Genomic DNA, 26878 nt, shown 5'->3' on the forward strand with positions numbered 1-26878 from the left:
GTCACCTCCTGTGCCAGAAGTAGTAACTTCCTCTTTCACACTTTCCTGATGCTTTGCCTCTGCCTCTGAAGTACATCATTTGTGAACATACCTGTCTGGTCCCTGCATGCCTTCTTCTGATTGGCAGCCCAGGATCTAGTGCTGGGCCAGGTGGGTAAGGGTGAAGTGCTCAGTTCGCTGTTTGATGAGTGGACAGACATCTACTTGAAATCTTAACATTGTCTTCAGTTGTTCTAGGGGGTAAACCACAAAGCCCTCTTCTCATCCCTGCCCTGGGGAGCCTTTCTCAAGTTCCTTGTTGCACATATCTGTTCTGTGCATATTGCACGCCTATGTTTGCATCTGGAGGTGTGCCTTGGCTGGGGGTGATGGGTGGTTCCTCCTCTGGGCTACGTGAGTCCTGGGTGTTCCTCCTGTGACAGCACAGGGATAAGGGATAAGGGTTTAGAGGACCCGGAAGTCCCAGAGCTAAAACCATGACTGGATGTCAGACAGGATTTGCAGGTTGGGGTGGGAACTGTCCACCAGCCACCATTCTTTCTCCTTCCTAACCAAAATGACCAGAGGTCACACACAGAGGTCTGGGACCTGAAGTGGGCCAGGTACAAAAGGGAGGACCCAAGACGGGCTGGGTTCTCTGCCTGGAGGTAGGTTGAGAAGGTACAGGGGGAAGGATGCCCTAGGGATGAGGTTCTCAGAAAGGCCCAGGGGTGAAGTAAGAGGATCCAGGACCCACATCGTCCTGTTTCCTGTGCTTTCCAGCTAGGTCAATCTGTGCAAGTCATTTCACCCTTCTGAACTTCAGGGTCTTCGTCTGTAAGATGGGCGAATCAACAAGCCCAGCCCGGGAGGTGGTTAGTGAGGACAGGACTGGCGCTTGGGACCTGCAGGGGGCAGGACAGCTGCAGGGCCCGCGGGGATTGAGAGCCGTGCCCACGGAGGGGGCGGGGTCAAGCTGGGTGGGGCAGAAGTCCCCGCCCCGCGCGGCTCTCAAGGGCCCCCTCCTCCAGAACCCCGCGGCCCCAGCGCCTAGGCTCGCCTGCTCAGGTCCTGGCTCTGGGGCTGCTGCCAGGGCCGGCCCGGCTCCGCGCAGGCGGGCGGAGGCGGGCAGGAAGCGCCGCGCCGCGCCGCATCCAGCGAGCCAGGGACTCTGGGAGCCAGCGGGAGACGCCGGCGTCCGCCCCGCCGGGCTGCGGCGACCGGGCGCGGGTAAAGGCCTAGTTGGCTCGAGCGCCCCTCCGACCCCGGCTGAGCGGCTGCCCTTGGCCAGGGCACAGGCGGGCGGGGAGCCGGGACCGGCAAGTGCCACTGGGAGTTCGCGGCCGGAAACAAGTAGGACGGAGTTGGGTCGCCGAATGGGGGCATGTGACCTTTTTCCCCCCTCAGTCCCCGAAGCCACCTGAAACTAGGAGCTGGTTGTGACCCAGTCTGGTGGGGGACCTCTGGACTTACGGGAATACGGTCCCTGTTCTTTTCCTGCTGCACCCCCTCCTTTTCTTACTGTCCTACAGACTTGGATGATCATCAGAGAATTGCCTCCCCTCATCCCTCCTCGTGCCCCATGTTGCCTCAGTGGCCCTGGATCTAATGCTCACCCAGAACTTTCCCAGGTTTCCAGGACTCCCTTAACCCTTCCCCAGTCCCTGGAACTCCTGTTTGAGCCCAGTCAACACCCCAGCCAGCTCCTGTGCTGGTTGGCTCTGCTAAGAACCAGCACCCAATGCAGCTCCCGAGTGTACCCTCCTCCTAAATCCTGATCTTAGGGAAGGAGACTGGGCTGCATGTAAGGGCTCAGGAAGGACTTCTCAGGAGTGAGAATCTTTGAGCAGAATCTTAAGATTGGGTGGAATTCTGCCTGGGCCATGGCACATGGCCATAATCTAATAACTTAATAACTTTGTTGAGGTAGAAGGATTCAAGGCAGGATGTTCCAGGCCAGCCTGGGCAATTTTATTTTGACCCTATCTCAAAATAAAAAATAAAAAGGGCTGGAGAAGGTAATTTGGTGGTAGAGCTCCCCCTGGGAAAAACAACAAACAAACAAACAAAAAACCTGAGGTGGGGGAGAAAATTGAATGAGATTCTGATAAAGGAGAAAAGCGATTCCAAGCTGAGAAAAATGTATGAACAAAGTTAGAAAAGTGAGAGCAAGAATCACGTGAACCTGGAGAAGGAGGTGCCTGCTGGGGGCAAGCTTAGAGTGATAGCTTGTGTGGGCCAGGCGTTTGTACTTTTAAATAACCTAGACTTTAGGGAGGTGATTAGTGCCTGGAATGAGGGGTTGGAATGGGTGAGACTGAAGGTAGAGAGGCCAAGAGGAGATGGGGGGTCCAGTAGATCCTGGGAGGTCCCAGTTAACTCTGGGATGAAGCACTAGAGAACTGGAGGACAAAGCAGTGGGCAGGGGTTGCTGGAACTGTTCCCACTGCCTGGAAGGGGCTTAGGAGGATTTTGGGGAAAAAAAAAAAACAAAAGATCAGGTTTCCAGTGTAAACCCAGCGTTTGGGAAGATCTGTAGCCAAGCACTCAAAGGAGAGGGGGATGATGGTTCAGTTTTGCCTGGGTGAAGTTGAAGCAGCAGCAGCAGCAGCAGCATATCCTTTTGGATATGCCAAGTAGGAAGTTCATTCACTCTCTCATTTATTATTTATGCCAGCCTCAAAGACAGCTTACATAAAAGTCACAGGGAAGATAAAATGATAAAACCATTAAAACTCGGCTAAAAGGACCTGATGGCTAGGGAACAATAGCAGAAGGGAGTTATCTTTACTGGGAAATCTAGGCCCAGAAAAGCTACTGAAAGTGAACATAGGACCCCTGGGTAAGCTTGCAGGCAGTTGAGGGGGTGGGGGAACGCAGATTATTGGGGGCTGGAACTCAGGACAAAGGTGTTTGTGAAGCCTCAGGGAAGAGACAAGAGGTGGTAGGAGATAAAATGGAATCACTCTGGTGGGATTTTTCAGGGGGAGAGCTGAAGCTGGGTTTCTATAGTGCTGACATCTGAGGAAAGGCTGAGCCTCTTTCTAGGAGGTGGTCCCTCCTTAACTGGCATGGGGCAGGGGTATGTAGGGAGTATAGGAGGACAGCGGTGCGGTGGCAATTCATTCACACTATTCTTCTTGCAGGGGAACTGGATAGAAGGTGGTGGTAAGTCTCCCAGGTTCTGAACTTCTCTCTCAGGATGAGGTGGAGATACCGTTTGCCCAGGGCCTCTTGGTGCTCTGGTCTGGGAAGAACATCCCGGCCACCGGGTGAGCAGGAAGCTGGGGTTTGTGTTTCTGCCTCTCTCTTCCTCTTCAGGGTCTTGATGGTGCCTCTAAGAGAGCTGGAATCCAGACACCAAGTGATCTATTTCCAGCTCTGAGATTCTCTAGCTGTTGACCTTGGGCATGTCACCTTACTTCCCTGAACTTCCTTTTTCCCTATCCTAAAGTAAAGGAGCTGCACTAGATGATTTTCCAGGGCTTCTTATAGCTGCATAAATCCAGGAATATTTATCTGATTTCCTTTTGTGTTCAGCAGATATTTGCTGTGCTGGCCATGTGCCAGATCCTGGGTTAAGTTTTAGGTACATAATTGTGACAAAGACAGATGTAATTCCTGCTTTCGTGGGGTGGGGGGCAATGTATGTTAATCAAAAAGTCACATAATGAAATGTAAGATCGCATAAAAACTTCTAAAAGGGGGCAGTATGTGCTACTTTAAGAGCAAATAAGGGGGGATTTGGTATAGACATGGGGTCTGTGTATTGGTGGGGAAATGTGGATGGGATCTATAGGTGCTGTTTCTTCTTTCTCTCTGTAGATGAGCGTATCCCCTTCCTGACCCACTGGAGTTGGTCCCTTAAACGGGAGCCTCCCCTTGAACCTCTTAGGTGAGGCCTGGGTGTCATGCCTTAGAATGCATCTGGGTATGCCCTGGAGACTGGGAAGGGCTGGGACATGGTGCTAGCTTGATCTGCTGGGAGAGGGGTTTGGACTTCTGGGGGTGGGGAGGGTACAGAAGTTGGCTTAGGTCATCTAGGTAGAAGTCCTAGTGGAGGGGGTAGGAGACCTGTGGGTAGTGGCTGGTTCAGGTGGTGGCCAGCCTGAATTCTAGGCAGGCCGTCAATAGTAAGGGCTGGAGGGCCAGGGCCATGCCCTCGGTCCCTTTGAGGGTTGTGAGTTAGACTAGGCTCTCGAATTGGATGTCCAGATTCTCAGGAAACTGGAAGTCCTGCAGTGCCGACTGGTCTGGACTCAGAGCCTGTGCAGGGACTGAGCTCTGTATCTGACCCCAGTCCATCCCCTCTTCTCACTCCTAGAGCCTTTACACGCCACCATGGAAGCTCAGCAGACAGTGCTTCCCCATCAGGGAGGCATGGACAGGTGTTCCGGAGCATCTCTGCAGCTGGTAAAGGATTGTCTGGGATCCTGCTGGGGAAAGGGGGACAAAGGAAGAGGGGATTAGAAGGAGAAGCAGGATGAGGAGCCACTGCCATCCAGTAGTGGTCTCTCTGTCTGTGTATCCCTTCCTGCAACACTCACACAGTGCACACGCACCATGTATGATGCACTTGGAGAGACACACTCTCCCTACCTCATCTGATTTTGGGTCTAGCAGCCGGTTAGGACCATGCACAGATAACCCTGAAGCCAGGCTCGCATTATGTGTCTGGAGGCTCCCCACTTTCAGTCATAGGTATTCCAAACTTTCCAGACAATCTGCATTTTCTGGTGCAATCTGATACACCTAGCAGAATTCTGGTCCCAGCATCTCTGTGTTCTGTATCTTGACTCCCAGCTTGACCTACCACCATCCTGACTGGCCCTAAGCACCACCATCTCCAGTCCCTTTCCCTGACCCATGTGCCTTGTCTTCCCATCCAGAAGCTATCCAGCGGCACCGCCGGAATCTGGCTGAATGGTTCATCCGGCTGCCCAGAGAGGAACGCCAGTTTGGTCCAACCTTTGCACTAGACACAGTCCATGTTGACCCTGTAATTCGTGAGAGTACCCCCGATGAGCTGCTTCGCCCATCTGCGGGGCTGGCCCAGGAGCATCAGCCACCTCCAGCTGGGCTACCTACACTGGCCCTGTCTCAGCTCTTTGACCCGGATGCCTGTGGACGCAGGGTGCAGACGGTAGTGCTATATGGGACAGTGGGTACAGGCAAGAGCACGTTGGTGCGCAAGATGGTCCTGGACTGGTGTTATGGGCGGCTACCAGCTTTTGAGCTACTCATCCCCTTCTCCTGTGAAGACCTGTCATCCCTGGGACCCACCCCCACCTCTTTGTGCCAACTTGTGACCCAGCGCTATACTCCACTGAAGGAGGTTCTGCCCCTGATGACTACTGCTGGATCCCGCCTTCTGTTTGTGCTCCATGGCTTGGAGCGTCTCAATCTTGACTTCCGATTGGCAGGCACAGGGCTTTGTAGTGACCCTGAGGAACCAGGGGCACCAGCTGCCATCATGGTCAACCTGCTGCGCAAATACATGCTGCCTGAGGTGGGTGGTCCCTTACCACATCCTTCCATGGCTGTCCCTTAGTCTACCCCCTAAGGAGTTTTGTCTTAGGTCCATATGTTTGTTGAGTAGGATAGGCACTGGGTTAGTTCAAGTCCACTTCCCTGTTCTGTGACCCCAAGCAAGTCACTGACTTCCCTGAGCTTTTGTTTTCTTCTGTCCTTGAATTGCACTGATCTAATAAGATGCTGCATATAGTGTGCGGGACCATAGTAGATACTCAATAATTGGTATAGTTATTTGTAGTCATTGTCCCCTTCATCCTTGAACACTCAGCCTTCAGGGGTTTGAGGCCATCAAGGCCCTAAGGTCTTCCTGTCTGTCTTTCCTTTCTTTTTGTTACTGGGGATTGAACCCATGGACTCTTTACCACAGAGCAACATCCACAGTTCTTTTTTCCCTAAGTTGCTGAGGCTAGTCTTGAACTGTGATCCTCCTGCCTCAGTCTCCTGAGTCTCTGATTACAAGCATGAACCTCTGCTCTGGACTCCTCAGGTCTTTCTTAACTCTCATTCATGCCCTTCCCAGGCCAGCATTCTGGTGACCACCCGTCCCTCTGCCATTGGCCGCATCCCCAGCAAGTATGTGGGCAGATATGGAGAGATCTGTGGCTTCTCTGATACCAACTTGCAAAAGCTCTATTTCCAGCTCCGCCTCAACCAGCCGGATTGTGGACATGGTGCGGGTGTCTCAGCCACACCAGCTCAGCGGGACAACCTGGTGCAGATGCTCTCCCGAAACCTGGAAGGGCACCACCAGATTGCCGCTGCCTGCTTCCTGCCCTCCTATTGCTGGCTTGTCTGTGCCACCTTGCATTTCCTGCATGCCCCCACACCTGCTGGCCAGACCCTCACAAGCATCTATACCAGCTTCCTGCGCCTCAATTTCAGTGGGGAAACGCTGGACAGCACTGACCCCTCCAATTTGTCCCTGATGGCCTATGCTGCCCGAACTATGGGCAAGTTGGCCTACGAAGGGGTGTCCTCCCGCAAGACCTACTTCTCTGAAGAGGATGTCCGTGGCTGCCTGGAGGCTGGCATCAAGACCGAGGAGGAGTTTCAGCTGCTGCATGTCTTCCGTCGGGATGCCCTAAGGTTTTTTCTGGCCCCATGTGTGGAGCCAGGACACTTGGGCACCTTCGTGTTCACTGTGCCTGCCATGCAAGAATACCTGGCTGCTCTCTATATCGTACTGGGTTTGCACAAGACAACCCTGCAGCGGGTGAGCAAGGAAGTGGCTGAGGTCGTGGGCCGTGTGGGAGAGGATGTCAGCCTGGTACTGGGCATTGTGGCCAAGCTGCTGCCTCTGCGAATTCTGCCTCTGCTCTTCAACTTGCTCAAGGTAACAGCCCCTGAGCCCCAACCCTTTCTCCTTCCGTGCCTGTGATCCTGTGTGCCTTCCGGCTTCACCCCTCCTCCTCTCCTCTTGCACAGGTGTGACTTCTCTTCTGGGCTCTGGTTCAGCTCTGGGTAGTTTGTCTTATAGGGGGATTGGGGCCTAAGGAAAAAAGAAGACAGACTGGGAAGGCTTGGGGGCTGTGGTGGGGGTGGAATTTGAGGGCATAGGGACCTAATAACAATCCCACAGGATTCCTAACGACAGTTTCCCTTTTGCACTTCTCCTCCTAGTCTTTGTTGTTGGGAGGCAAGGGTCACTACAGTTCAGGGTCTGTCCTCTGCTTTGCAGACCCAGAAATTCGATTGTATCTCTTTCCCCAGAGGTGATTAGGCTCTGGAGCGATGACTCATCCTAACCAAATGACAGAGACAGGTTTATAAAGCAGATGCCGTTTTATTCATTTATTCTGGAAGGATGAATGGCATCTGTAATTGGTTTAGGATAGTCCATCTGGGTGTAGGTCCACTCCAGAAACCAAGTGTCAGGTCTGGGGGCTGTGCTAGGAACAGGGCAGAGACAGGAAGTTCCTGAGGGATGGAGGAGCTACTCTGCTGAGGTCTGCCATGCGCTTCATCAGGGTTCTTGCTTTTGTTTTTCATGTCAACCTTGGAAATGAAATACTATTATGATCCCTTTTTTAAATGAGGAAACTGAGGCTCAGAGAGGAGAAGGAATTTGTCCCAGGTCACCCAGTAAGCAGAACAACTAGGATATGAGCTCAGGGTTTTGTGATTCTGAGTCTTCTGCTCTTTCTGTTTAACTGTCCTGATGGTATTAGGAATATTTCTATCAGGCCATGGTCCTTTGCTGCGGAATCTGGGTCTTTTAGGACATGCTGGTAACTGGTCTTGAGAAGGCAGAGCCCTGGTTAGAACATCAGTGTGTTTTCCTTTATTATTATTATTATTATTATTATTATTATTATTATTTACTGAGGATTCAATCTCCAGAGGTGCTTAACCACTAAGCCACATCCCAGCCCTTTTTTATACTTTATTTTGAGACAGGGTCTTGCTAAGTTGCTTAGGGCCTCATTAAGTTGCTGAGGCTGACTTTGAACTTGTGATCCTCCTGTCTCAGCCTCCTGAGCCACTGGGATTGCAGGCATGTGCCACCATGCCCAGCAAGTTTTCCATTTTATAGGCAACAAAGCATAAGGGTAAAAATAGGGATCCATGAACCCACTGACCTGGCTGGAAGTCCCAGGCTCTGCCATTTACTAGCTAGGTAACCTTGGTCATGTTATTTAACCTCTCTGTGCCTCAGATTCTCCATCTGTTAAATGGGGATAATAATAGAATTTAAATCATTGACCTACCATGAGGATCAAATGAATGGGTACTCAGGGTCTGGCACATAATAAATGCTAGTCAATTGTTTAACATAAAACACTCTTACAGCTTACCCCAGACCACAGCATTGCCTCACAGGGGAGGATATAGGCACTGCTGAGACCACCCCACCCCTTTGAAGCTGTCCTTGCTTTATCTGGATTTCAGGGAGAGGCTGTGGTCTCTCAATGGAATCAAGAACTCCCCAATTATCTTGAAAACCTACTGTACACCCAAGTCTTCTCAGAGGGAATATTGCCCTAGTAGAGGACTGCTCTGTTTCTTTATGATCCTATTTCTTATGTGTGTTTGTTTTTCTGTGCTGGGGATCTAACTCAGGTCTTGCACATGATAGGCAAACCCTCCCAGACATCTTCACAATCTCATTGACTCAGCATCACAGGGTGACATTTTCTGATCTTGTCCCCAGATTAGTATTTGGAAAAGGGGTACTATCACCTCCATTGTAGGAACCTCACATATAAAAAATGAAAAAATCCTGACATGAGAGGAAATGCTATCAAGCAGTCTCACAGTTCAGAGGAATAGACCCTCCCTTTTACCTTTCAGAACCCCTGCAAAGGGGTTAGGGGTGTGGTTCAGTGGTTTGCCTAGCAGGTGCAAGGTCCTGGGTTCAATCCCCAGCACCCAAAATAAAACAAAAAACTCAGAACCATTGCAGGGATGGGAGGTGACATCTCAAACTTCCCAGGCACTCATCTCCTTGCCAAGTATTTGAGAACCTGCCATGTTCCAGGGACTGTGTTCGATTGTGAGAAAAATCAATTAACAAAACTTCAGGTTTCTGCCTTTTCTGATCTTACAATTTGAACACAGAAAGTCAGCATAACTGTATAATGAAAAATTATGATAAAGGTCTAGAAAGAAAAGTTTCAGATGTTATGAAAGTGTGTGATGGGGGATTGGATTGGAGGGTCAGGAAAGCCTCACTGTGGAAGAAGATTCACTCTGATCCCTGTAGGGATTAACTGAGAGAAGAGTTGGGAAACACCCCAGAAGAGGCTGCATCATGGAGCCTCTGATGGAGGGGAACGCTTGGCACTGTCAAGAAGATGAGAAAAGCTGACAGGGTGGGGCATAGTGAGTAGAAGTGGGAGACTTGTGATGGCACCGTGGTTGTCAGGGCCTCGAAATAGTAGGAGATACATCAGTTGTAATTGCTGTGATAATGAGGATGTTGAAGAAGGTAATGTACTTATAACACCTAGCTCAATCTCAAAATAAGGGCACAATATAGTTGGCCTTCTGCATACATTGATTCCACATTCATGGACTTGGGTAACTACAGGTTGGAATTATTTGGAGCTAGGCATAATGTATTCCCAGTTATGGGAGGCTGAGGCAGGAGGATCACAAGCTCAAGGCCAGCCTGGGCAAATTAGTAAGGTCCTAAGCAAGTTAACAAGACCCTGTCTCAAAATAAAAAAGGACTGGGGATGTGGCTCAGTGGTTAAGCACCACTGGGTTCAATCCCTGGTACCAAAAAAAAAAAAAATTGCATTTTAGCCAGGCAGTGCTGCATGCCTGTAATCACAGCAACTCAGGAGGCTAAGACAGGAAGATTGGACGTTCAAGGCCAGCCCAGTCAACTTAGTGAGACCCTATCTCAAAGTAAAAAATAAAAAGAGTGGGGGTATAGTTCAGCGCCCTCAGTTCAATCCTCAGTAACACAGATACACAATGCATCTATATTGAACACATACAAACTTTTTTCCAATACTATTTACATAGTATAGTTACACTGTAACAATGATTTATATAGCCTTTACATTAGGTATCATTAGTAATCTAGAGATGATTTAAAGTATGCAGGAGGATGTGTGTAGGCTATATACAAATACTGTGTCATTTTATATAAGGAACTGAACCTCCATGGGTCTTTGGTATACATGAGGGGTCCTGGAATCCATCCCCTCTGGATACTGAGGGGCAACTGTGTATGCTCGTTCCTTTTCACCATTTGAAAATGTGTGGGTGCTTGAAAAAAATTAAAAAGTTCCTAATGTCTGGAGTGTGTGAGACAAATGTTTGAGAGATGACCCTGGAAAAATCAGCCTAGGGCCAGATTATGAAATGTTTCATGTTCCACACTAAATGCCTGGAGTTTGCCATACAGGCAGTGGGGAGCCGTGGAGAGTACTCTAGCAGGGAGGTGGTGTGATCAGGCAAATTGTGCTGGGAGTTCAGGGAGATCAGGAGGCTAAAGCAGTCCAGGCATACCTTAAGCTGAGTCTTGAAGACTGAACAAACAGATGGGAGGCCACAGCAGCCATCCCCTGCTTCTTTTCCAGGTGGTTCCAAGAGTCTTTGGGCGCATGGTAGGTAAGAGCCGGGAGGCGGTGGCGCAGGCCATGGTGCTAGAGATGTTCCGAGAGGAGGACTACTACAATGATGATGTTCTAGACCAGATGGGTGCCAGTATCCTGGGTGTGGAGGGCCCCCGGCGCCACCCAGATGAGCCCCCCGAGGACGAAGTCTTTGAGCTCTTCCCCATGTTCATGGGGGGACTTCTCTCTGCCCACAACCGTGCTGTGTTGGCTCAGCTCGGCTGCCCCATCAAGAACCTGGATGCCTTGGAGAATGCCCAGGCCATCAAGAAGAAGCTGGGCAAACTGGGCCGGCAGGTGCTGCCCCCATCAGAGCTTCTTGACCACCTCTTCTTCCACTATGAGTTCCAGAACCAGCGCTTCTCTGCTGAGGTGCTCAGCTCCCTGCGCCAGCTCAACTTGGCAGGTGTGCGCATGACACCTCTCAAGTGCACAGTGGTGGCAGCTGTACTGGGCAGTGGCAGACATGCCTTGGATGAGGTGAACTTGGCTTCCTGCCAGCTGGATCCTGCTGGGCTGCGCACACTCATGCCTGTCTTCCTACGTGCTCGGAAGCTGGGGTAAGGACTGATCCTCATGCGTAGGCATGAAGAGAGGATTGGAGCTGAAGAGGGGAGGAGAAACTGCCAGGGAAACAGGTACTGAGGTTCTGAGGAAGGACCAGAGAGTCTGAAAGTGTGCTCTCTGTTGCTATAACAAAATACTTGAGGCTGGGTACTTTATAAAGAAAAGAGATTTACTTATAATTTTGGAGACTAAAATCTAAGATCAGGCACCTGCTTTGGTTCAGCCTCTGATGAGGGCCCCTTTGACCCTTGCAATATGTCAAAGGAGCTGAAAAGGAAACAGCTGTATGCAAAGGAGACCAAGAATATGGAGTGGCTTTGCTTTACAGCAACCCACTCACATAAGAACTGACTCTCTCTATGAGCCCAGCATTCATCCCCTCCAGGAGAAGCACCCCAATTACCTAATTACCTCACACCAGGCCTCATCTCTCAAAGGTTATACTCCCCGCAACACCTCATATTGAGGACCAAGCCTCCATCTCATGAACCTTTGGGGGACAAACCACCCAGACCACAGCAGGGTAGGATGGTGAAGTCTGATGTGGGAGGTGATAGGAACAACAAAAGAAGGGAGGGCAGGTATGGATGGCAAGAGGCAGGCTGGTGAGGAAGGGGCACAGTAGATAGAAACATTCCATCTGAACTCCCTCCTTGGCCTCTCACGTCCCCTCTGGCCACCTTCTGCTCCAGATTGCAGCTCAACAACCTGGGCCCTGAGGCCTGCAGGGACCTCCGAGACCTGCTACTGCATGACCAGTGCCAAATTACCACCCTGAGGTGAGTGTCCCAGAAGGGGGCTGGAAGGAGGTTCTGGCTAGTGTGTGGCCAACTCAGGTCAAGGGCGAGCTCCCTGTCCTACAGCTTACCTGGCACAGGCCCACCCATGCTGTAGTAAAGGGGGTGGGAGTTGAGGCCATTACCTGTCCCTCCACCCCCAGTCAGGTCCATTATAAGCCACAGGACAGGGGTAAGGATGCTGCGAGTAGTAGGTGCTAAGAAAGCCTCTCAGGTGGCTAATGTTAGCTTGGGGAACAGGGAGGCTGCTGTAATACCTAGGCTGGTTGCCTGGTAACAGAGCCATTGATTCCCTCCCAGAATTTTCCCTGCAGCCTGACAAAGCCATTTGTAATGCTGGGCAGTTTCTCTAGATGGTCTCAAAATGTTGGGCAGTTTACTAGGATCCCAGATGTCTGGGTTTCCAGTTTCTGGATGGAGTAAGAGGAGGTGAATGAGGGAAGAGAAAGGAAGGAGGGACAGAAGGATGGGCGGACTAGAGGGGAAGGAAGAACAGGAGCTGGGAAGGGGATGGGAAAGGGCTGAATAAGGGAAATAGTGTGAAGAAGAGGGAGGGGATGGGGAAGAAGAGAGTCATGGAGAAAAGGAGATGGAAAGGACAGAAGAGAAGAAAGGAGGAGCCAGCCTTCCCCCACTCTCCCTTCTCTGCAGGGACTGCTCCTGTGTTTATCTGTCTCCTTCTCCTAGGCCTGCACTTCTCTGTCCAGTCTTGTCTCCAGCCCAGGCTGTGCCCCTGTAAGACTCAAAGCCCTGAAGCCCAGCACAGGGCATTTGCAATGGGTCCTTATAACATTAGGTTGCTTGTGACCCTAGGTTGTCCAACAATCCACTGGCTGCGGCGGGTGTCAGCCTGCTGATGGAGGGGCTGGCAGGAAATACTTCACTGACACACCTGTCCCTGCTGCACACGGGCCTTGGGGATGAGGGGCTGAAGCTGCTGGCTGCCCAACTGGACCGCAACCAGCAGCTGCAGGAGCTCAATGTGGCCTACAATGGTGCTGGTGACACAGCAGCCCTGGCCCTGGCCAAGGCTGCCCGGGAGCATCCTTCGTTGGAGCTACTTCAGTGAGTCCTGTTGGTGGTCCCATGGGCCCCTAGCTCCTTGGTTTCCTCTGTCCACTGTGCTCTTCCTACCTCAGAGAGTACGCTGGGCCTGGTGTCTATCCTCTCTTCCTGGATTCTCACTGATTCTCATCAATCCAGTTCTGAGCTGGTTCACCTCCTCTGATTGACTTTTACCCTGCCCCAATTCCCTAGCACCATTTCTCTTAAGGGTCTGTTATCCTGGGTCCTACTGAATTCTCATGTCAGTCCCTGTCTCCCATTGGCCACCACCCTTCTTCTTTGGTTTACTGCAGACCGTACCCCATCACATCTGGTGGTAGGAGAGGAGCTGTGGGGCTCCTGACTGTCTTCATGGGCCCTCCTTCCCAGATCCCTGATGAATGTCTACCCTTCTCTTTCCTGACAGCCTCTACTTCAATGAACTCAGCTCAGAGGGCCGCCAGGTCCTGCGGGACCTGGGAGGCACTGCTGAAGGCAGGGCCCGGGTTGTGGCATCGCTGACAGAGGGGACAGCAGTGTCGGAGTACTGGTCAGTGATTCTCAGTGAAGTCCAGCGGAATCTAAACAGCTGGGATCGGGCCCGGGTTCAGCGCCACCTTGAGCTTCTGCTGTGTGACCTTGAGGATAGCCGAGGCGCCACCCTTAATCCTTGGCGCAAGGCTCAGCTGCTGCGAGTGGAGGGTGAGGTCAGGGCCCTCCTGGAGCAGCTGGGAGGCCCTGGAAGCTGAGACAGTGGCAGTTGAAACCCAGCTATGGGACCACTGGCTTCAAAACTTCCTCTGTGACCTCCCAGCTTGCACTACTCCTTCTAGAATGATCCCTTCTGCGCTGGTGTCAAAGCAATGGGCACAGCTGTGTAGGATGGGGGCATGTCCAACTAAGTCTGGAATTCCAGGGTCAAATATGGTCAATCAATACTGTGGTCTTGAAGATGGAGTGTGTATCCTTTCTCTTTGGCTAGAAGGACTAAGGATGACCAGGCATTTGGGTGACCAGATTGCCCCGAGGACCACCACCAACTTTGGTTCCCCCTCTGCTCTGGGAGCCTTTGGTTGTACCACCAAGGGTCACACTTCTTACATCTGCCATGCTGGTGGTGTTGCCATCCAGGAGGTATGCTGGAGGGCCTCTCTTCCTGCCTTTGCTCAGCTGTGGATGCTGAGGATGCCCTCACATTGGTGCTTTCCCTCACATTCATGCTCCCTATCACACTGGTACCCATGGCTTGGTGGTCCATAGGGCCAGGTGTACCCAACTTGTTGCTATTAAAAAGCCCCATGTCTCCCACCTACTGTGGCTTCCTCTTTCTTACCTGATGCTCCCAAGAAAGGGCACTGTTCTTGGCCATTCTGGGTAAACTAGTAACCATTTTGTACAGGCTGCCTAACAACCCACTGCTGGCAGCAGGCGTCTCCTTGTTGATGGAGGGCTATCGGGAAATGCCTCACTGACAACCCTGTCCTTGCCGCGCTGGGCCCTTGGGCATGAGGGGCTGGAGCTGCTGGACTGCAACCAGTAGCTCCAGGAGCTGAACATGGCCTACCTGGAGCTGGTGACACGATTCTAGGTTCAGAGGCAGCAGTGGCTGGAGGAACCTACATATAAGATATCGGGATGGATGTTGGCCATGCTAGGCCACAGAACTGCTGTCACCCCTTTCACACTTACCCCTCTCCCAGGCATGGGATTACAGTGGCCAGCAATCTGTCTTTCTCTGTGCAGAGAGGCAACTGGGTCAGCTGTAGGATCTCTGGAGAAAGTTGAAGCCCAGAGACTCAAGAGGCTGAGTCAGAAGGATCGGAAGTTCTAGGCCAGCCTCAGCAACTTAGGCAAGACACTGTCTCAAAAAAAAACTAAAAGGACTGGGGATGTAGCACCACTGGGTTCAATCCCCAGTACCAAAAGAAAAAAAAGAAAAGAAAAGAAAGTTAAAGACAGGAATGGGGACAAAAGAAACACAAACACGTCACAGAGGATAAGAGTCTCATCTCCGTTAACCATTACCCCATTGCTTCCATAACAGCGTCTTCAAGGAGGCGGGACTTGGGAGGGGGCAGGTGGGAGGGTCAACTGGTTATAATGGACCTTGTCCCTACTCTTGAGCACTGGTTGCTGATCCAACTATGGAGGCAGCTGCAGGTAGGAGGCTGGGAGATATACCTAGAGGGGACTCTGGGGCAGTCAGAGGGCTGATTTGGAGGCTCTGGGACTGGGGCATACTTGAAGTTGGGGCTTGGAGCCCTGAGGCAAACAGACGGAAGTTAGGGAGAAAAAGGTGAGTTGATAATGTTTGTCTTCCTGGTCCACACCCTGTACTGATATGCTCAGATTTGTGTATCACAGACTTGGGGGCAGTGAAAAGGAGAGGGACACACACCCTGTGTATGACTTTAGTAAGAAAGGAAGACTTTGGGAGCAGAGTGGAGGGCACAAGTCCTGAGTTTTGGGGTTCCCCTAAGTCCTTTCAGTTTATGAGGGTGGAAAAGGCATCTGGGGGCAGGAATGTGCCACTCCTCTTACCCACTTCTTTGTCCAGTAGATCTTCAGGACACAGCCTCACTAACTCTGTAAGTGGCGTGAGGGACGGGCAAGGGGAGGGATGAATTGAAGGTGGAGAAGCTCCTCAGCTGCCATTAGTTCCTGAAATAGAGCCTTGGACCCAAGTCTAGCTGCTAGCTTCTCCTACCCACTTCCCCTGCCTCCTTGCAGGAAGTTCAAATTTAACCCAAAGCTGGGCATTGACAATCCTGTCCTCTCCCTGGCTGAAGACCATGACTGCTCTGGTAACCCCCTTACCCCTGGGCAACCATTGCCTTTCCCTGGAGATACTGCAGCTCCATCTCCTTGGTAACCACTCTGCCTCCCTCTAATATCAGTAACTGTGGAGAGGAGGGGGTCAGTGCTTCCTCTGTCCCAGCCATTCTGCCCACTGGGTGTTCAACCACAGTATTCCACCTCTCACTGGGTGAGGCAGGGGCTGCCAGGCAACTGATCTGCACTTGGACTGTGCTCCCCTTCCCTTCCCTCTTTTCTGCTGCCCACCTCCCTTTCCAGATCCCTGGAACCTGAAGCGGCCTCGCTTCTGTCTGCTGAGCAAAGAGGAGGGCAGGAGTTTTGGTTTCCATTTGCAGCAGCAGCTGGACAGGCCTGGGCATGTGGTGTGCAGGGTGGAGCCAGGCTCCTCAGCCCAGCGCCAGGGTCTCCGGGAAGGAGACCTGATCTTGGCAGTGAACAATGATGTCGTGGAACATGAGGACTATGTGGTGGTGAGGCTGGGCTGGGACTCCCAGTGGTACAGGAGAGCATTCCACAGCATCTCAGGGAGGAAAGCCAGTCAGTCACCTCCTGCGGCACTATGGCAACAGGGCCATAAATCTCCCCACACCCCAGGATTTAGGGGTGCCCAGGTAGGAAGGGTTGGGTGGAGGCATCTAGAGAGCTAGTTCTTCAGTGAATAATGCAGATTCCTGGGAGGCCCTCGGTGCTGGCAAGAGGAGCTGTCCCCTTTACCCTGACTTGCCCTCTGTTCAGGTGGTGCGCCACATCCGGGCCAGTGGTCCCCGGGTGCTTCTGACAGTCATGGCGAGGCATGTTCATGAAGTGGCCCGAGTTCAGCAAGGGAACGATGGCCACCTCTGTCCTGTCTTAGGCTCAGGGGTCCGGCCCCGGCTGTGCCACATAGTAAAAGATGAAGGTGGCTTTGGCTTCAGTGTCACCCATGGTGAGCTTAGAGGCTAGGAGTGGGTGGTCAGGTGGGGAATATCAGTTCTTTTTCTTGCCAGGTAGCAGTCTGGAACTTGCTGTGTTTTTGTTTTTGTTTTTTTCTTCCAGGAGCTCAAGGTCCTTTCTGGCTGATGCTAAGTGCAGGAGGAGCAGCTGAGCGGGCAGGAGTGCCCCCTGGGGCTCGGCTGCTTGAAGTGAATGGGGTCAGTGTGGAGAAGTTCACTCACAACCAACTCAGCAGGAAGGTATGGCTGCCCACTTCGCTTCCCTCACCCCCCAGTCACTGGCTGGGGACATCACAGGAAGCAGACTTCTCCCCATGGACCCAACCTCCCAATCTGATAGTCTGCATTTGTTACCATCCCTCCCTAGGCCCTCCCTTTAGTGCCTCATTCCTGTGCCTTGGGAAGGTACCCACCTTATTCCTCCCTACCCAGATGGGTAATGCAGACACCCTGCTGGGTCCCCACAGCTTTGGCAGAGTGGAGAGCAGGTGACTCTGCTGGTGGCAGGGCCAGAAGTGGAGGAACAGTGTCGCCAGCTGGGAATGCCCCTAGCTGCACCCTTGGCAGAGGGCTGGGCACTGCCTGCCAAGCCCCGCTGTCTGCACCTAGAGAAAGGGCCCCAAGGCTTCGGGTTCCTGCTGCGGGAGGAGAAGGACCTCGAGGGTCGCCTTGGTGAGCACGAGCCTGGGGGTGGGTGGGGAAGATGCACCTTAGAGTAGGCACACAAGTGCATTTGCACACCTCTCAGTGCACATGTGAGGGGTTCCAGTTCTGGGTCTCTTCCTCCTGTGCACCTGTGGGGTTAGTCCCTTAGTTTGTACATGGTGACTTGGGATAGCATTGGGGGTGAGTTGGGGAGAAACAGTGAGAATGTCTATGTTCCAGGACAGTTCATGTGGGAGGTGGACCCTGGACTACCAGCTGAGAAGGCCGGGATGCAGGCTGGGGACCGGTTGGTGGCCGTGGCTGGGGAGAGTGTGGAGGGGCTGGGCCATGAGGAGACAGTGTCCAGGATCCGGGCGCAGGGCTCTTGTGTTTCCCTCATTGTCGTCGACCGTGAAGCTGACCGCTTCTTCAGCATGGTGCGGGCTGAGGGATGGGGCTAGGGAGTGGGCAGGAATGGAACAGGGCTCAGGTGCAACAGGTTTGCTCTGTCGGTTGGTCTAGGTTCGCCTGTCCCCACTCCTCTTCTTAGAGGGCACAGAGGCTGCTGCCTCCCCCCAAGACACCAGCTTGGCTTTTCTGGTTGAGACCAAGGACCTACCAGTTGAAGATATAGCCATATCTCCTGGCCCTGTTGACTCCTGCAAGTGCTTGCTGTACCCCGGGCCTGGTGGTGGCTATGGCTTCCGACTCAGCTATGTGGCCAGTGGGCCTTGTCTCTTCATCTCTCAGGTGACTGATGTCCCACGGACCTTGGATCCTTTCTATTATTTATCTCCTGAATAGCCTTCCTCTATTTCCCTCCCAGAGCCTTAGAACACACAGCAAACTTATCCATGGTGTTCCATGTTCCATCTGCCCCTTACACCAACAGGTGACCCCAGGGGGTTCAGCTGCCCGGGCAGGACTGAAAACGGGAGATGTGGTTCTGGAGGTGAACGGGTATCCTGTGGGTGCAGACAGCCTGCAAAGGCTTCAGCAGCTGGCTGAGGCTGAGCCACCCCTCTGCCTGAAGCTGGCAGCCAGGTCTCAGCAGAGCTTGGAAGCCTGGATGCCTCCAGGGATTGGAAAGGTGAGGAAAAAGAGACATATGGAGGTGTGAACAGCCAGAGAAGGGCATAGAGGAGCCAGAGAGAAGTGTGAATTGGGAGGACTGCTGGGTGACAGTGCGGGGTTTGCAGATGGGGACTTGGGGTCATGGGAAGTGAGGAAGGACCCATGAAAAAAGTTCCATAGCTGGGCATTCCAGGGCAGATTGTGGGGAGGGTTAAGGAACTCTTCTGGTCTCAGAATGACCTTCTCCCTCCTCTATCTGTGTAGGACTGGACTCTGGCCTCAGATCTGCTATAGGACACTTCTGCTTGCCACAGTTCTGCCACGTGGTTCTCCTAACTTTACTCTACAGCCTGTGGTGATGGGAGCAGAGATGTTTTCTCTAATCCAAAACTGGGAGCTGGAGAACTAGGACACCGTCAATCATAAGAATGGCCAGGGACTCCTCCCTTCCCGTGGCCTACCTCCCAGCAAACGATATGGTCAGAGACCTTGGGAAGGCCCATGAAGGAGCCTGGGACAGCAAAGGATGCCATGTGGAAGCTTTGGAGAGATGCGTCCCAAGGATGAAGTTCTGCCTGAGAAGGGGATGCTGTGGGGCTAGACGTGGGGATAGATTGAAGCCATCTGGAACTTGCCCTAGGTCTGACTCCAGTGTAATACAGTACAAGAGTTTGGAGACCAGCTATCCCCTCGGTGGATGCCTTAGGACTGTGGGGACTGGTATCTGGTTACTAATGTATTTTATTATAGAAATGTACTTTCTATGTATCTGGCTACCTGTGTTTGTGTTGATGGGGACAAAAGGAGGTGATTTAACGGGACCATAAGGGCCCCAAACTCAAGTGGTGAAACCCAGATTCTGTAGGAGTGGGGTTGAGACTTCGTCAAATTTCTCTTCTAGCTCTTAGTCTTCAGGGTGCAGAGATGTTCCCATGGGATCCCCATCCCATTACTCCTCTCTGCCGAAGACCACAGCCTACTGCTCTATTGGGTTCAACATCAAAACACTTTATTGCTGGGTCTCAGAGAGTAGAGGTTGGCAGCCTCAAAGATCTAGAGGGTTGAGGCCAAATTGGCGCAGCTGCTCCTCGTGCCTGGTGTGGAGTCTCAGCACGGCCCCATCCCAGCGAGGCTTAACAGCTCTCAGTTTGGCCAAGAGCTGGTCCAGGCTGCCCTGCAGACATCAAGCTTTCAGCTCCCAGGAAGAGAGGGTGGGGATAAGGGTTGCCCCAGGTTGGTTTGTAAACTTTCCTTGCTTACAAGGATTTCTTAAAAGTTCTTATTTTGCACTGGTAGGCACAACAGCTGTATCCACTCTGTCCGACTTCAGGCTGCAGCAGTGTTCCCTTGGGGACACTTCTCCTTTCCCCCAGGGTTGTCAATCATCACACTAGCTGTGGGGTGTGGGGATGGAGGGGTGCTGGGTACTAGAGCAGCTGGGCTCTGGAGGGAAGTGCTTACATGGAAGATTTCCTCGTACTTGGCCTCCACATCTGCCAAACGGGCCCTAAGCTGAGTCAGGGTCTGGTCCCGTTCTCTGAGGGCTTGCTCAGCCTCTTCCCTTGCAGCCTTAGCCTCCTTCTGGCACATCTCTGGGGAGCAGGAGAGAAGGATGAGGGGACAGAATGGTGATACTCCATCCCTGAACAGTCTCTAAAGGTACTAAGGAGGTCACCTTGAGTGGGATTATTCCAGACTCCCAAATTCATCAACTTTCCTATAGTCCCAGTAAAGAACTGAAGATCCAGTGAGGTATAACAGAGAGTAGAGGACTTGAAACAGGAGATGGGTCCAAAGTCCGTTCACTACTTACTCTTTGTGTAATATAGGACATGTCTCTTTCTGAGTCTCAGTTTCTTTTTTTCAGACCTCATGTATGTTGTGACCCTTAAATGTGAAATGGAAGGCAAAGTGCCTAGTATACAGAAGGTGCTCTATAAATGTTGGTGAATTTGAAATTGAAATAAAGCAAATATTGGGGAAGGAACCTAGGGTCTAAACAGCTCTTGGGTATCTATAGTTAAACTGAAGATGAAAATATTTTAGGATTAAAAAAAAAAAAAAAAAAAACTTTGAGGTTGCTGGGGATGTAGCTAAGGGGTAGAATACTTGCCTGGCAAGTGCAAGGCCCTGGATTCCATCCCCAGCACCACACACACACACACACACATGCACACACACACAAAAAAAAAAAAAAGAAGAAAGAAAGAAAAGAAAAGAAAACTTGAGGCTAAAATTGTGAAAGATCTTGTGTGCTCTGCTGAGATATTTCAACTTTGTCCTGTAAGCAAGGGGAAAGGAAAGTAAAGGCTTCCTGTTTTTTTATATTTTTGTTTATTTGGAGCATAAGCTTTCATTTATTTAGTAAGTGGTTTTTTAAGACCTACCAGGTGCTAGGCCTTGAAGATACAGAAGTAAATAACTAACATTTTTATTAGTTTTATTGTAAAAGTTAGCTAAACTTAGGGAAAGTGTTGTGCTCAGTAGAGACAATGCAGTGGAGAAGAATAAGAATGGAATTTGGAGACACCAAGCAAAAGGGGAAGTCAGGCAGGAGACCTTCTCTCTGTTTGTCTGCATTTCTTTCTTTCTCTCTCTCTCTCTCTCTCTCTCTCTCTCTCTTCTTCCTTTCTCTCATTCTCTTTCTCGCCTACCTTCTCCTTCTTCTGATTGAACCCAGTGCCTCTCACATGCTAGGCAAGTATTTTACCACTGAGCTATATCCTGAGCCTGAGACCTACCCTTTCTTTACTTATATCTGCTCAGTATTTTTGTTTTTTGTTTTTAGTACTATGGATTGAGTCCAGAGGCACTTTATTACTGAGCTACATATCCAGTCCTTTTTATTTTTTATTTTTTTTGCAGTACCAGGAATCGAACTCAAGGCCTTGTGCTTGCGAGGCAAGCACTCTACCAGCTGAGCTATCTCCCCAGCCCCCTTTTTATTTTTTGAGATAGGGTTTTACTAAGTTGCTGAGGTTGGCCTTGTATTTGTGACCCTCCTGCCTCAGCCTCTGGAGAAGCTGGGATTAGTCGGTGCCATTGCTGGGCTTCTTTACTTACAACTTAGAATTTCGTGCCATCCTGAACCCTTTGCTCAGAGGAGAGTCCACAGAAAGGCATCTAAATTCAAATTCAACTGACAGACTGCAGCCTTCTAGAGATGGACCCTGTTAGACTATCCCGTCATGCTGAACCTTGTCAGTGACCCTTGGAGAAAAAGAACTGGAGAGAACCTACCTAGCTGCTCCTGAAGACCCCTTACTTCTTCTTCTAGGTGCTTGCTTCGGGTCTCCAACTCCTCCTGTATGGCCTGGCGCTGGCGGCTCATCTCTGAAGTGGGAGCAGTGGGTGGCCAAGAACCCAGGGAGGCATGGAGACATGGAGAAAGGAAATGAAGTTGTAGATGGGGAAGACTTTGCTTGGTCCAGAGAGACAGGAACATAAGGACCTTCTTAGTTTTTCTTGGGATGATGCTGAGAAGGTGGGAGACCCTGAAAATCTGGGGAGGGATAGAAAACCAGACCCCTGCCTGGTGCTGTAGTGCATACTTGTAATTCCAGCTACTTAGGAAGCTGAGGCAGGAGGATCACAAGTTTGAGACCAGCTTGGGCAATTTAGTGTAACTCTGTCTCCAAATAAAAAATTGAAAGGGCTAGGGATATAGTTGAGATTAAAACAAAAAATAAGAAGATGAAGAAAAAAAGGAAACCAGACTCCCTTCCCCCATACCAATTTAGGATGAGGAACATATTCTTTCTTTCCATTCATTCTCATGGAATAATTGAGATAATGGCTGTGACTGCATTTTATACCCCATAAGGCAACACATGGCATTCGGCCTGGAGTGCCAGGATTCTTCCTTTGGTTCCTTTAGGCCCCTGCCTGTGTAGGAAGACTGACTGTCAGAAGTCCTCCTCATTTCCCTTCCTTCCTCTGACCCTTTTGGTTGTCCTCTTTCAGGCCCCTGTCTTCTGCTCACCTGCTCAACCCATCACACACCTGCATAGATGGCCTTCTCTTCACTTCGGGCCTCTTTGAGTTCTGCCTCCAACCCTTGCAACCTCTGCTTTAGCAACTCTTCAGAAGCCTTGGCTCTGCGGGCCTCATCCCTCCGCAGAGCTGTGAACAGCAGTAAAGCTACCTTTAGGAATGGCTGTGACACAGTCAGTCCCCATGGGCTGGATAAGCTCTTCCCACCTCTGAAGGGTGTGCAGCCCCTTATTCTCTCTGTTTGTTTCCCTAGAATCTCACAGGCTCTTTGTTACTAAGAAACAAAAAACTCTCTCTATATTCTGGCCATGAAAAAATAGCTTCCCTGGGATGTTGGCACAGCTCAGTGGTAGAGCCCTTGCCTAGCATGCATGAGGCCCTGGGTTTGATCCAGGTCAGGGGATTTGGGGAGAAGCATCCCTCAGCCTTCAGTGCCCACCCCTCCCTCACAGTCCTTTTTCATTAGGAGCTGGTTAGAATTTGGCTTAGCCCTACACCATAGCTCCATCCCTCCAATTCCCCAAGGACACAGAAATGCCACTTATGTTTCCCCAGAGCCTTCGCCCTTCTCACCCAAGTGGTCCAGAAGCAGTTCCTTCTCCAGCACCATCAGCCTGTGCTTGGCCTCGGCCTCCACATCTGCCCTGGCAAGTTGGCAGAGCGTTAGCTTATCACGATCTCAGTCCCATCTCCGACCTCACTCCACCCCTTGAATTTCTCCTGCATGAGATCAGAGGACCACCCAATGAGGGGTCCCTCCCTGACAGGACATGTAGAAGCAGGGGCCCCACCTGCATCCACTGTGACTTACCAGCACTCGAGTTCTTTTTCTTCTTCTGTGCTCCAGCTTTCCTTCCTTTTTCTTTGGTCTTAGGTGGCATGTCCTGGCTGTCCTGAGAGAGGGAGGATTTTGTGTGTAGGTCTGGACACTGGAATGCTTTCCTGACCCTTAGACTGAACCAGGAGACTTGGGAGAGTCAGAATTCTCCTTTCAAATCTGTCTTATGCTTTCCGGAAGCTTCGTTTCTTGGTTTCCTGGGAAACTTAGACAGGGCTGGAGTCTGTGGGAAGGGCTGCTCTATGTAGAGAAGTCATTCCTCCCAAGCCTCTTTTAGAGAAAATAAATCTCTGTACCTGGTTTCCTCCCTTTTCCCCTCATCCTCACCCCACCTTTTCCTACCTATAGGATGCTCTCTTGCCTGTGAGGGGGTCTCCCTGTGGAGTGACTCACCTACAGGGAAGGGCAGAGAGAGAGAAGCCCAAACAGAAAGGGCCTGAGGAGGAGTCTGTGTCTTGGAAACCAATCAAGGCTGGCAAACTTGTTTCAGAGGCAGGACTGAGAACTGGAAGGTTGGGTTTCTGGAGGATGCATGTTGTCCAGGTAACTGGAAAACACGGAGTTCAAAGGAAGGTATAATGAGCTGTCAGCTCACAAAGCTTAAAATACAAAGGTACTGGAAGGTCACTTCTCCCTTTCCCAAAATCCTAAGAATATTTTGAAGTGAAAGGGCTTTGGAGCTGATTAGCTATGATGTACTTTCAGGTGGGCACTGCCTGCAATATGGAGAGTAAGGAATTACAGATGTACACAGTGTTGTGCTGATACAGAGGAAAAGGATTGACCATCTTGGCAGTTTCATCTCAAGGTCCCACTGGCAAAAAGATACTAAACTTACAAATGAAGATTCCCCTCAGAACGCATTTTACAGAGTATGAAGGAAATAAATGCAGGAGTAGGTAGTTAAGAGTTTTTCCACTTCAGGGAAGTGAGAACGGAGGAGAAGTGGATCCATGGACTCCAGGGTACTGACCCAGAGGGATGCAAATGTCAAGGAAAGGGCACGGGTTAGAAACAAGAGACATGAGTTCTAGTCCCCTCTTTGGCTGTATGAACTTGGGCAAGCTACTTAAATTTTCTCAGCCTCCTCAAATCTTTGATTTTGTAACTCCTGAAAGTCCTGGATTTCTCCTGGGTATTAACAAGACCATTTCTCTCACAGTACTTAATCTATGCTTTTACTTCCCCTATTCCTATATGTGGATGCTCTGCACGCTGCTGTTGAGAAACTACCTCTTGAGGCTCCTTGCCACGGAGAGTTGGTTGGGGCTCCCTCTAGTGGACACACTTGGCCGCCCGAGTTTCCTCTATTTTTGCTTTTAAATTTATTGGACAATGTTCGGGTGATTTTGGGGAATGCTTCCTAGATTCCTGCCACAGTCACAAGTGGTTGGAAAGATAAATTTGGGGCAGAGAGTATGAAGGGTGGCTTGCTCTTGGCAAGAAGCCCCCTCCCTCCCTCCAGCCCTGAGGGTGTCTGGAACCTTACTGTCTGTCAGTCACCTGGATCTCTGGGCAACATACTGTCTAGAACAAAAACAGCAGGAATTTTAGGGCTTTTCTCCTTGTGGATCAGGGGACCTGCAAACTCTTTTTATAGGTACTTGTCTCCATTCCTGTTCCCTTCAACATTTTTGGTCAATTGCCTATAGTCAGAAGTAGATTTTCAGAAATGGACACGAGATCTGGGAATGAAAAGTCTTGGCTCTGGGGAGTAGGCAGATGCAGGCAGAGGCCAATGCATATGTATTTGACCCCTTCTGGCTGCAGGGTACTTCTCTGATCTTTGGGACACTTTATAGAGCAAAGGGAAGAGCCAGGCTTGTCTTTGCAAAGCTTACAGCTCCTATAACTCACGGCCAGTTAACCTTGTACATATTTCTCAAAATTTGAAAGTACTTTTCTTCTAATTTTGCAGCATTTCTTCACTTACTCTCCCTCCAGAATTCCCTCCCTCTGTTACGGAATACAGTTGAGGTTTTCAGTCCTTCTTCCTAGGAGGCTGATTGGGAACTTCTTCCACAGAATGGTTGTCTTTGTTTATGCTGATGCATAGAACGACATATTGAGGATAAAATTACAGAATATAAGCAACATATCATGCCTCAGAAGAGCATTTACTTTACAAGTATGTTCAGTCAACTGACTTTCAGGTGCAGAATGAGGATGTGGTTTGGGATGAAGGTGAAGTGGAAAGAAAAGTGCCACATGCCACGTGATGTGATACAACATGAAACGGCTCTAGCAAAACCCAGAATGGAAATGACATTATGTTTAGCAATCCAACCCTATCTCTAGTACATTTTCAAAAACAAGCAAAATACAGTAAAAAGGAAAAAAAAAAGTCATGCAGCAATAAAAAGGAAAAAGTCAATAAAAATTGGGAGAAAAAGGTCAATCTGTCTTTTTGCATTAACTTCAGTTTAGAAGGGACAAAAGGAAAGATCATTCCAGCAGAAGTATCTTCCTTTGAATAAAATCCCACACATCTGGGAGTTTTGAAGAGATATAGAGGACAGAAGGATCACCCTTTCTCCTTTATCCAAATGTGAAAGATAGGCCATTTGTATATAAAAAAAATAGGACCTGCTCCAGCACAAACCAAATGCACATTTTATAATTTCCTGTTATGCAGACCTCACTGAAGAGAACAGAAATTGAACACCTGAAGCCAAACCAGAGAGGAGTACCGTATACCTAGACGTGCACATGCACAGTTCCATGGGTTAAAATTTTACCTGTACTCCGCTAAATCAAAAATTTAACTATGAAAAATACCCTGGTGCACCTACACTGTGTTAAGTTCTGTGAAAGACCCAAAGTTGACAAGATAGTATAGCATAAATTAACATGTGGTATAAGAAATAAATGGATATGGACATTTAGAAGAGTGAAGGATTATTTCTAGCAGGAGGATAATATTGGAGCTGAGTTTTGAAGAATGAATTGGATTTTAGAAGTACACTTCAGACAGAGGAAATGCTCTGAGTAATGGTGATGAAAAAAGAATTGTGGTATTTTGTGACTTGATGAGTCACCCAGCATAGGAAATATGTATCAGGGAGTAGTATAAAACTGTGAGGTAGTTGTTTGTTTATTTATTTATTTTCCCATTCTGGGGCTTGAACTAGGGTACTCTATCACTGAGCTATATTCCCAGCCCTTTTTATTTTTTATTTTTGAGGGTCTTGCTAAATTTTTGAGGTTGACCTTGAACTTATCCTCCTGCCTCAGCCTCCCCAGAAGCTGGGATTACAGGCATTGCCACTGTGCTCAGTGCAAAAACTGTGGTTTACTTTTTTTTTTTTTTTTTTTTTTTGCAGTACTGGGGTCCAAACACAGGGCCTCACCATGGTAAGCAAGTACTCTATCATTAAGTTACATTTCCAGCTCTGCAAGGGAGTTTGGTTTGGGGTTGGAACATGGCTGTTAAGTTTTATTCCAGAGGCAGTGGAGAGTGTTTCGTTTTTGTCGTTGTGGGGGTGTGATGCTCTCTTAACTATACTACAGGTAGTATACGGTAGCAGGATGGGACTGAAGGCAGGAGGGAAACCAATGAGAACACTTTCAGTATTCCAGGGGAAAGAA

At 50.2% G+C, this 26878-nt stretch overlaps 3 protein-coding genes across 8 annotated transcripts; 2 read left to right on the plus strand and 1 right to left on the minus strand.

The window, feature by feature from the left end:
• The first annotated feature begins 537 nt into the window (after nucleotides 1-537).
• Nucleotides 538-16587, plus strand: Nlrx1 (NLR family member X1). Of its 3 annotated transcripts, none has more exons than XM_047516959.1 (10): nucleotides 538-647; nucleotides 3126-3251; nucleotides 3805-3874; nucleotides 4304-4392; nucleotides 4869-5488; nucleotides 6035-6847; nucleotides 10548-11143; nucleotides 11843-11929; nucleotides 12761-13012; nucleotides 13419-16587. In XM_047516959.1, the coding sequence occupies exons 2-10, from the start codon at nucleotides 3182-3184 to the stop codon at nucleotides 13738-13740; spliced, it is 2919 nt and encodes a 972-aa protein (XP_047372915.1). In that variant the 5' UTR covers nucleotides 538-647; nucleotides 3126-3181; the 3' UTR covers nucleotides 13741-16587. The 3 variants fall into 3 exon arrangements, with proteins under 3 accessions (XP_047372915.1, XP_047372913.1, XP_047372914.1); XM_047516957.1 differs by lacking the exon at nucleotides 538-647 and adding an exon at nucleotides 1006-1332; XM_047516958.1 differs by lacking the exon at nucleotides 538-647 and adding an exon at nucleotides 1006-1209.
• Nucleotides 15136-20426, plus strand: Nherf4 (NHERF family PDZ scaffold protein 4). Its single transcript, XM_047516960.1, has 11 exons — nucleotides 15136-15151; nucleotides 15552-15579; nucleotides 15722-15795; nucleotides 16067-16278; nucleotides 16544-16733; nucleotides 16844-16980; nucleotides 17208-17412; nucleotides 17626-17822; nucleotides 17908-18135; nucleotides 18278-18475; nucleotides 18724-20426. The coding sequence occupies exons 1-11, from the start codon at nucleotides 15136-15138 to the stop codon at nucleotides 18751-18753; spliced, it is 1515 nt and encodes a 504-aa protein (XP_047372916.1). The 3' UTR covers nucleotides 18754-20426.
• Ccdc153 (coiled-coil domain containing 153) lies at nucleotides 19447-23755 on the minus strand. 4 transcript variants are annotated; one of them, XM_047516961.1, is made up of 7 exons: nucleotides 23684-23755; nucleotides 23264-23345; nucleotides 23026-23091; nucleotides 22462-22581; nucleotides 21700-21792; nucleotides 19921-20051; nucleotides 19447-19633 (listed from the first exon to the last, which is right to left on the minus strand). In XM_047516961.1, the coding sequence occupies exons 2-7, from the start codon at nucleotides 23331-23333 to the stop codon at nucleotides 19505-19507; spliced, it is 609 nt and encodes a 202-aa protein (XP_047372917.1). In that variant the 5' UTR covers nucleotides 23334-23345; nucleotides 23684-23755; the 3' UTR covers nucleotides 19447-19504. The 4 variants fall into 4 exon arrangements, with proteins under 4 accessions (XP_047372917.1, XP_047372918.1, XP_047372919.1 ...); XM_047516962.1 differs by lacking the exon at nucleotides 23684-23755 and adding an exon at nucleotides 23633-23681; XM_047516963.1 differs by lacking the exon at nucleotides 23684-23755 and having other exon boundaries at nucleotides 23026-23096; nucleotides 23264-23616.
• Nucleotides 23756-26878: the final 3123 nt, after the last annotated feature.

Source organism: Sciurus carolinensis, chromosome 11, assembly GCF_902686445.1.
Source record: "Sciurus carolinensis chromosome 11, mSciCar1.2, whole genome shotgun sequence".
Lineage (NCBI taxonomy): Eukaryota > Metazoa > Chordata > Mammalia > Rodentia > Sciuridae > Sciurus > Sciurus carolinensis.